Source organism: Pholis gunnellus (assembly GCF_910591455.1).
Source record: "Pholis gunnellus genome assembly, chromosome: 4".
Lineage (NCBI taxonomy): Eukaryota > Metazoa > Chordata > Actinopteri > Perciformes > Pholidae > Pholis > Pholis gunnellus.
The window spans coordinates 7,357,261-7,367,157 of record NC_136530.1 but is presented as its reverse complement, the minus strand read 5'-3'; the positions used below and the strand labels follow the sequence as shown (position 1 = coordinate 7,367,157).

Below are 9,897 nucleotides of genomic sequence, written 5' to 3'. Positions count from 1 at the left end.
TTACTATATATTGTAAGAGAGATTCTGCAAATGGATAACCTGTCAGTATATGTTAATCTTGAGGCTCAATTAGCAGCAGTATTTCAAACCTTTAAAATTGAACAATGCTGCCACTGTATAAATTTGAGACAACTGCAAAATGCAATGATATTAAGATTATAAATACAATTACTGTGAAGTGAAGGGTCACTCAGAGAGTCCACTTTCTTTTCTCTCTCTCTAGATGATAAATATAGAATTTGAATTAAACGAAACTAAAAGCTAAATATATGAAAAATAAGCAAGCACTCCTGGTACACTATCAATGTATTTTATTAATCTTATATCTATTAGTAATGTATTTTACAGTAAGCATCAGCCCTAATCAGACAAGGAATGTTTTTCATGAGAACTCAAAATGTGCAATGTACTGTAGAGTTTTAATGAAATACAAAATAGAAATAATAATTATAATATGGATTGTGAATGTAAATGTACTGGAATGAGTTTCATCTCATTAGTTAGAGTGTATTTTGTGTGCGTGTGTGTGCGTGTGTGTGTGTGTGTCTCTCATCCGTCTCCCCAGGGAGCAATCGGCCATTCCCAATCAAATCACTTCCACTCTGATTTCCACTCACAATTATATTTTTATCGTACACAGGGGTAAATAAAGCAGGATTCTCAGTGTGAAACAAACTGAGTTAAGCAGGTTTTCTCTTTTTTTTTTTGGGGGGGGGGGTCAAATCATGCAGACATGGAGAGCAATGTCTGCACTGGTTGCGAAATAACCCAATAGTCAGAGTCACCTGTTACGCAAAAAGAGGGGCCGCAGACAAGGAACGGATCGTTATGTTCCTTATCAACTGCTTAATTCAAACCAGTTATTAATTCATTAAGTGCAATAATCATGTTGTCTGTCCAATACAATGTGACAGAAGGACAACACAGTAAATAACCTGTAAACAAACAAACTACACTGATTAAAATAGGTTTAAATTGTGCACTACACTGACCGCTATTGACACATTTGTAAACTTAAAAGTTATTTAGAAAGGCATCAGGAAACTTACCAATATATCAGGCTCTAAGGAGAAAGAAGATGAGAAGAATCCAGCTCAGTGAATTTCCAATGACTTTTTATCAGAGACACAGCACAAATGAGCTGCATCTATATGGTTGAATAAGAGAATCATTTCAATCCACTAGTCAGGAAAACTCATTACAACGAACCACACTGAGAAACCCAGTGGGGCAAGCAAACTACCACCACCGCTGCCATCCCACCTGCTTCCAAACAGCCAATCACCTCCTGTTTGTTTGCTACAGTGTATAAGAAGTTACTGATAAACCAGATGGATTCACTGCATGTTGACAGATGCACAAGTAAGCTGGCCTTTCCTCTATGTGTCCTGTCCCCTTTTCTGTGAGGAAAAAAAAAAAAAACCTGCTCTTGCAACATACTCAACTCAAAAGGAAAACAGATATGATTATTACTTCAAACCAAATTGAATAAACGTGCTTTAAAGAAAAAGACACAAGAGCAACCATTTGAAGTTGGTACTACGTTTAATTCTACGTTTAATTGCCATAGATAACAATATATTACTCGCTTGCAGCTGATCAGTCAACTATACTATCATTTTCTGTATGTGAAGAGTTAACATACCTGCTTCCTGACTTTGGTAGTTTGCATAATACAAGAGGAACACACCATGCTGTGAATACACCACCACTCATTAGCAGCCATTACCTTGACAACAGTGATTACAACATAAGGTTACTTGCTTCCAACAAGATAATCCTCAAACTACTTTGTTTTGGTTAAAATGCAAAGAGAGAGTTCATCTTTCATGTACTTACAAAATATTTACTGTAATATGTTTATGTAAGGCCCAAGAGAGAATATAACAGATGACCGATGCTCTCCTTTGTGTCTCGCCCATAATGGTGGCACAACAGAAATTACTGAAGTATAAAGAATAAAAACGAATAAGTCAGTGGAAATAGGCCTGTGTCACATATGAATTAGAGAGTGGTCTGTTAATAGCAAATGATAAAAAATGTAAATGTAGAAAATATCAAGTGACAAGACAAATTCAACTGGATTCACATTTGGTAAAGGTAATAATCTAGGCTACCTAACAAAATATATAACTGTATACATTACAAAAATAAGAGCTAGTGGTAAAGAAACATCGTTTATGTAGGCTTAGTGCATGTCATTATTAAATGCACCATCCATGAATGCAACCAAATTAAAAGTAAAAGTATAATAATTAACAATTCGGCAGGCAAAATTAAGCTTGGAAAAAAACACGAATGATGACAATTTAAAGACCAATGCAAGCTACATTGATATTTAGAAACATAGTATTCCATTAGGGTTCATGTTAAATGGATTTCCAGCTAAATATTATCCAACCATCATTTGCAAACTCACTGAAGGCTAAATGCATTTAATAATTAATGTATTCGCTTTGTATACCCACTGCCTGTAACGCTTAGGGTTCATATTTAACTCTAATTCCAAAATGTCCCGGAAATGTCAATTGTTGTTTTCAGCAAAACCGAGTGCCTTTTCAATTTCAACCCGGGCACCTCCCACCTACAGTCCGAAGAGCTCCAGCCATGGCCCCAGCACATGCTCCAGCACCCCGGGCAATAAACCTCGTTGCCCCGGGGTAACGAGGGAAGGAGGACTCGCAACTTGACAGAGAGAGTATAAAGAGGAAGAGCCCCTCTGCACTTCCATGAAAAGTCCTGGCGAAGTACCAGATACGTTTCCAAAAATACAGAAAATATCTTCCTTTTAAACGTCTAAGACGTATTTGAACTATATGGCACAAAACCAAAACTTAAGATAATTGCGTGAATGTGTGTTTTTGAATAATTTATGAGGAAATACACACACTTTTTCGCAAATCAGTGCTTCCTCGTTGAAGAGCCGTGTTTTCACATCCGAGTGGTTCATCTTTCAGAACATAGACGATCTAGCTCGGTGGGAAGTCCACGTGCCGCTGCCTTGACCAATCAGGGACATGCGGGTAACCGTTGGGTTTTGAATTGTCCTCTGAAAACAGCGGCAGATGACAGCAGCTTCGTTATTGCTAAGTTAGTGAGCTAAGCTACTTCACATCAACCGAAACAGCTCTCTGGAATTCGGCTTTGACTGCTATCATCGACGGGAAAATGTCGAAAAAACAGATTTACTACTCTGACAAGTACAACGACGAGGAGTTTGAATACAGGTGTGATTAACTAACGTTTTTTGGCACTAGTTAAAAGTTCGTTATTTTGTCGTTTTACGTTAACGTTAGTTAGCTTAACGTCACATTACGGTAGGCTAGCTAACTTTACACTGCTGAACGTAACGTTAACGTATATTGGCAAATTGGTAATACAGTAACGTCACAGAGTATGTAGGTTGTATTTAGTTTAGCATACGATTTACGTAACGCTAAATATTTGTAAATAGCTAACAGTTAAGCTAACAAAAACACTCTTGATCCACCTACAGCCAATAGCACGAGCTATGCTGACTGTTCGGTTACATTAACGGTGACGTCAATATTTGTACATTAATAGTATCATGAGGACCTAGCCGTCAACGTTCGCTATCATTATATGAAGTTACCTGAAACAGTCTAGTTGACTTACTTCTTGACCATCCCTAAAATACGTTTCTGGTTCTTAGTGGCTAATTCTTGGCTGTTTTTCTTTATCGTCCCATAGACATGTGGTGCTTCCAAAGCAGCTGTCTAAATTGGTGCCCTCCGCCCACCTGATGGCAGAAGACGAGTGGAGGGGACTCGGGGTGCAACAGAGCCAGGGCTGGATTCACTACATGATACACAAACCAGGTCAGTATGCACATATATCCACATGCATATTGGTAGAGCTAATCATATGGCAGTCATCCTTTCTGTCCATGCTGGTTGTGAAGAAGTCCTTTCATACCAGTCTACAAGATATGACAGAAATAATCTAGTTCTGTGCTAGATGCACCCTACAGCTCAGCCAAAGGAAGCATTTTTTTTTTGATGGTTTCAGCAGTCTAAATTCATCTCGTCAAATGGGTATTTCCAATATTACAGTATTTTTAGAACAAAAGTCCTCTTTGTTTTTATGCCACTTCTCTGCTGCTCAGCAAAGAAACGGTGTATAGAGGAATGGAATGATGGGATTTTGTATTTAAGACTGTTTGAAAATACCTCCTTTAGCTTTGGCTCAGCTGTAGAGTGCAGTTTTCACACAGAAGGACTGTGTATTTTGGCCACAATCTCTTACGTTATGGTCTGCCCAAAAGGGATGTCTTCATGACCAGTATAGAGAAAAGGAATGATTACTGGGACTGGTAACTCTTGTTTTACAACAAATGTACATCAGCATGTGAGTACTGTATTAAGATAGTCATGAAAAATATCTGAACCGATCCTTTAAAAGCCTGTGCCATTAGACTGCCATGAAACTTCCTGCACACAGCTGGTACACGTTAAGGTACAAGGTATAGTGTAGCCACTGTACTGTGCAGATGATGCTGACAGATACTTCTTCTTTGCTTTACTCTCCAGAGCCACACATACTGCTTTTCAGAAGACCTCTCCCAAAGGATTAAATGGAAACCTGTAAAGTGCCTGCTATCATCTTTGCTGATTTGTATTGTCTATGAACCATACATCCTACATACTATCTACATATGTTCTAATGTATTGTGTAGAAAATCAATAGTTGTATTGTGTCTTTTGTCCTTTCAAACTCCCTCAATTTTTAGAGGTAACGAGAGGCAATCGGCTTGATTCCACTGTGAATGATATACTTATAAACAATATGAAAGTTTGCCTGTCAATTGTACATTTTAATACATTTTTAAAATGTGTTTTGATGCTATTTTTATGATGATTTATTTTGAGTATCGGGCAGGCATAGTTTTTTTGTTTTTTTTTCCTTTCCTCAAGCCCATTACCTTCCCAAAAGAGCTTTCTATGTTTTTCCTATTCTTTAAACTTGTGTTTGTGTCATGTACATAATATTATTTCGAGATGTTATAAATGTTGACTGAGTCATGGTTGATTCAACACTTTCTTTGTTGCTGAAAGAACAAATTAAATGTACTTCTTCACAATAGCTATTGTTTGCTCATGAATATTTCTTTCTACCAGAACACAGAATTATGTTTTCTGTGTGATGATGGTCAGTCGGAAACATTGACAATCAGTGGAGTAACAAATTCGGAGTGTCTGATGCCCAGGGAGTAGGCTGGGGCCCGAGCCTTGTGAACAGTCACTTTCTCCGGATTATAAGTCCCAGGGCCGGGTTTGTTGGTGGCATCTCTGGGTAAGCCGTGACGTCCCAGCATGGAAAAGGCCGGCTTTCTGGGTAGATAAACACTTGGGTCCGTGCTGTTGTACCTGCAAGGCCCTGGCGTCTGGGCTAAATCCACAGAGGGTCCCCCGGTGCTGTAAGTACCTGACATTGTGTAACTTGCGCTGGCTTGCTTGTTTGGGACTTGAGGGCCCATTAGCGGAGGCAGACAGTACTTGTTAGGAGCCGGTACTGAGTCGACACTCCGGTACTGTGAGCGATACCCCATTGTGTAAGACGGTGGTCTGCGCTGGAGGTTGCATGGTGGGGTTTTCTCAGGGCTGTATGCACCCGGTCCAGGTGTCTGGAATTGCTCCTCTAGTGAACAGAAAACGGTTGAATAATACAAACCATCAACTCAACAACGTATGGTCGAGTAGCATGCTTAGTGTGGTTCAGATTTTCAGTAGTAACAGCTGACACTGGATCTGTAGAAGTAGTTTCAAAAACACATGTCTTTGTACAAGGGTTCATCCTTTCACAATAACGGATAAGTTAGTTTGGTCTTAGTTTATGATGCAGCATTACAACATATTTGAAACAAAATGTGCACTCACAATAACAGTTTTTTGCCTGTTATGAAGAGGAACTTACTCTGTGTTTTCACCCGGCCCAACATGGAGTATGCAGGTGTGACAGCCCTTCCGAAACGAGTCATTTGTGCATCAATGTGATACTGTGGCCCTGGACTTGAGTCTACACAATACACTGCAGGGAAAGTAAACATGTATGATCAGTTCATGATGTAGTATCTGCTCTGTCAGTTTGTTTTGATCATGCAGTGGTCCTAAAATACACTGGCTAGATGAACATAAGGTGAGAAACTACAGATTTATGAAGTGTTGTCTCCCCCTACTGGCTTTAATTTAGCATTACATCACTGAGGATATACAGTGTAATGTGACTTGGATCATGTGGTGTATTTAGGGATATTACATTTAAAAAAATAATGTTTTCTCTAAAGAAATGTAGCTACATGGTAACCTACAAGTTAGAGAAAGAGATGAAGAACTCACTAGTGTCACTCATCCTGCCATGGAAGGAATAAGCAGGGCTAGTCGTCTTGGTGAAGTCATGGCCCACGAATCCAACGGTGGGAGGAAGCCCGTAGCGCCCAGGCCCTGGCCCTGGAGACGTGGGGAATCAACACAGAGGTGTACGGCCGACACACTATACGACATTAAACATGTTCACGGTGCACAAGTGACACCGTTGTGCAGTAAAGGAGATCCAAACAGTTAATTTCAGTTCATAAGAATGCAATGTATGCAAATTTGCTAAATGACAGAATGTTACATAACTCAGAATAATTGTGATCTCTTATTTGACAATCTGATAAACTCAAGTATGAGGCAAGAATGATCTGCATCACCACACCTCATAGTGTACAAGTGTTCGGTTGCATTTTTTCACAGAGAGGAGCGAGTCCTGGCAGGTCTGCACGCTGAGACATCCTCTACTCTGCTCATGTTAGTGTTCACACTTTGAAATTATGAAACACCAAGTGTGACCAACTGGAACATGATATTCATGCCTTTACACAGGATGTACAGTTTTAGACACATGAATTTACACAATCAGTAAAAAAATAAGTTTCTATCAGTGAACTTACCTTTTTGTTTTCCTGCTATTGAAGGGTATTTTTTCTCCATTTGACTCTTTGTAGAGGCGACGAATACTTCAGGAGTCGCTCAGTAGCAGCAATACTACCAAAAACATTCACACAGCATGTCAGCTTCCTGAAGACATATTCATTGACAATTCTAATCCCATAAAAACAAAACCTTAAATGCAATGTTTTTTTGCACCTCACCACAGATAGTTCCCCGTTTTAGCCAGCACTGAGGCCGACTGCATACTTGGAAATTCCGCCGTTAGAGGAGCACCTCACTCCATGTCCGTCTTGGTGGTCTTTCTTCAGATACCACAGTATTCTCCAGGATCGAGCCCCACTATGCCCAAGCTGACAGTGAAACCCAGACCCCCTTGATGGTCCAGAATCAATCCCTAATTTCCTCTGAAACAATCAGGAAACCTGAGACGCATAATAGGTATCAAAGTGTCAACAGCGGAGCAGACTCTACGCTGGCTAGGGTTTTTATCCACCTGCCTGCTTGTCCCTTTGTCCACCTGTGGGGGCTCGGACACATGACTAGCCCTTCCTCCACAGAGGTTGATGTAAAGGTGCACTCAGCTGGTACTTAGGAACAATGTCATCACTCCGATTCACTCTCATGTAATGCTAGCTCCCCCTGCAAACCATGAAACCAAGATCCCCCTCTCCCTCCTTTCACTCTTTCTGCTCATCGCAGTGTGGAGATGCAATATCACTCTTCAGCCATGCATGCAGTTGCCACAGAGACTGCTGTGGAGAGTTTGTTCCGGCCTGGTCCCGCGTTGTCACTACAGTAACGTTTGTTTCCTTTTAGACTGGAGAGGTAAGGCTTACAACATCAGCTCAGAGCATATAGGAGAAGAACTATGAACTACTGTCTGAACAGTAGTTCATAGTTCCATTCACACTTCTTTATATTTATGAAAGTAGGGATGCAGAGGAAATTCATAAGTTATTTCCATGCATACTGTGTTTTCTATTCCTCAAACACACATTTATAAAGCCCCAAACTCAGCAGGGTCAGATGCAAGGGCAGCACACCTGGAGCAGTTACAGGCCGACTACCTTCATTTGTCAGGCAACCCTCTGGTTTCTCATCCTTATCTTAAGGGCAAACCGATTACCCAGATGCAGTAACGGTTTAGCCCTCTTTGATCTCCGCTAGTCCCAGTGATGATTTGTAGTTGGGATTTGACGGACTCGTTTACAGGCCCGAGCTGCCCGTTGCCAGAGGCCACAGTAACTGAGAGGGTCGACAAGTGACATGTGCGGAAAACAAACATTAAACTTTAACAGGCTCTAACTCTCTCCGGGCTGCTGCTTAGGTAACCCGAATCTGTTGTTAGCAGTCATAACACATATAGTACGGTGCACATTCAAACCCAGAGACGTATGCGGCGCGTACACGCGGATACACACACATGTACATGCTTTCTGTCTCTAAAGCAGAAGCTTGCCAGGGGTCACGGAGTCCGTTATCAAAGCAGAGGAGCAGCAGGGTTGTGATACAGCTCGCTGCTGACAGGAAATTATCTCCAGACTTAACTAGCCTTTCAAAGGAAATGGAGCAACGCAGCTTTCATAAACCGCACCTCCTCTGCTAGTGGAGCAGATACATCGACTGTGCTGCATCTGCAGAGATCACATTGTTCTTAAAAAGTAACAAGGATCAAGGCATTTCTTCCCTTCAGTTATACGAAGTGTAATTACACGTGTTATAACAGAAGGAGTATGTGTAGCAAAGTGCAGAAGCCAATGACTTAAACCCAGGTAACCCATTAATGACTGGACACAAGAGCAAGTCTAGTCTGCTTATTAAGTATAAAAGGCGACAAAACCAAAACCTTGGATTGTATACAAATTTTATTCTCATTTGTTTTAAAAAGCACAAGTTTTGAAATGAAGAGGGGCTACATTGAATCAAATTTGGTACATTTACAGAAATTCTAAACTTCATTCTTGATTTTTAAGTTGATTGCTTCACGAATCAAAATTTAACAAAAACAAAATAGCTTATGAACTGTACAATCAAATCTCAAGGTAGGTAAGGTGAAAGGCGACTTGAGAGTAGATGATGTTGGTGTCTTGGTGCGACAGTTTCAGAAACGTTTGGGCTGGTGTGTCCTGGTGTTTCCTGGTGGACCAGTTTGAGTCGGTCAGAGACCTTCGTTACATGTCAGTCCTCTTCTCTTTCTTTGTTTCCTGTCAATCTCCCCTGTGCTGTCTAATATGAAAAACATTTGAGCTTATGTTTCTGTAAAGCATATGGTTAGCATATGTCTCTTTCCAGCAGGATACCAGCACAGGAATTTCATCAAACATTTCAATAATTGGGTTAAAGCTTGCTATGAAAGAAGAAAAAAAAAGCCTTTGACAGCACATTGCCTTTTGTTTGAACTCAAAGAACCACAAGGGCAGAAAGTCGACTGTGTGGGCGGGCAATGACAAAAAATAAAAATAAAAATGATATGACCTCTAGCTACAAATAAATACCACAGATAGAAAATATAACAAAATATTTTGCTTAAAGTCAGGTGTAATTACAAACATAAATACTTGATTATTTCTTCTAGTGATTATAAAGGCAGTACAGTGAATAACAAAGACGCTATGGTGCCTATTGGTGACCAGGAGTCTGGAGGAAGAAGAGTAAAAGTCTGGAGGACACTACCTTAATAGCAGTCGCACACAGTCACATCCAACCACACACAGCAATGTAGAAATGCATCCACACAGTCCCCATTCATCTCACAGCTAAAAACACACTCTCTCATTCTCCAGACTCCATCATCTCTTCCCTTCAGGCTGAGCAAGTCCCAAGTCTCTCCTCTCTTTCCATTCACTAGCATATTCACAAATAATGTACAATTTGGAGGTGGCTTCACTCTGTGAGCGTTTCTGTGGACGACAAGAAAACGAAACAAACTGTCATTTTAAGACCA

At 40.4% G+C, this 9,897-nt stretch overlaps 3 protein-coding genes across 3 annotated transcripts in view; 1 reads left to right on the top strand and 2 right to left on the bottom strand.

Moving 5' to 3' along the window:
• Positions 1-3,070: 3,070 nt before the first annotated feature.
• On the top strand, positions 3,071-5,065 carry cks2 (CDC28 protein kinase regulatory subunit 2). Its single transcript, XM_079157385.1, has 3 exons — positions 3,071-3,227; positions 3,712-3,839; positions 4,551-5,065. The coding sequence occupies exons 1-3, from the start codon at positions 3,169-3,171 to the stop codon at positions 4,592-4,594; spliced, it is 231 nt and encodes a 76-aa protein (XP_079013511.1). The 5' UTR covers positions 3,071-3,168; the 3' UTR covers positions 4,595-5,065.
• A 105-nt stretch (positions 5,066-5,170) lies between these two features.
• Positions 5,171-6,992, bottom strand: cimap1d (CIMAP1 family member D; the record flags this gene model as incomplete). The annotated part of the gene is made up of 4 exons (XM_079158270.1): positions 5,171-5,658; positions 5,935-6,048; positions 6,357-6,467; positions 6,953-6,992. 4 exons carry the CDS (start codon positions 6,990-6,992, stop codon positions 5,171-5,173), a joined length of 753 nt encoding a protein of 250 aa, XP_079014396.1.
• A 1,820-nt stretch (positions 6,993-8,812) lies between these two features.
• Positions 8,813-9,897, bottom strand: part of cpamd8 (C3 and PZP like alpha-2-macroglobulin domain containing 8) — a 39,360-nt gene continuing 38,275 nt past the window's right edge. Inside the window, exon 44 of the mRNA XM_079158524.1 lies at positions 8,813-9,853. Coding sequence (XP_079014650.1) covers position 9,853 — 1 coding nt within the window. The 3' untranslated portion in view covers positions 8,813-9,852. The remainder of the gene's footprint in view (positions 9,854-9,897) is intronic.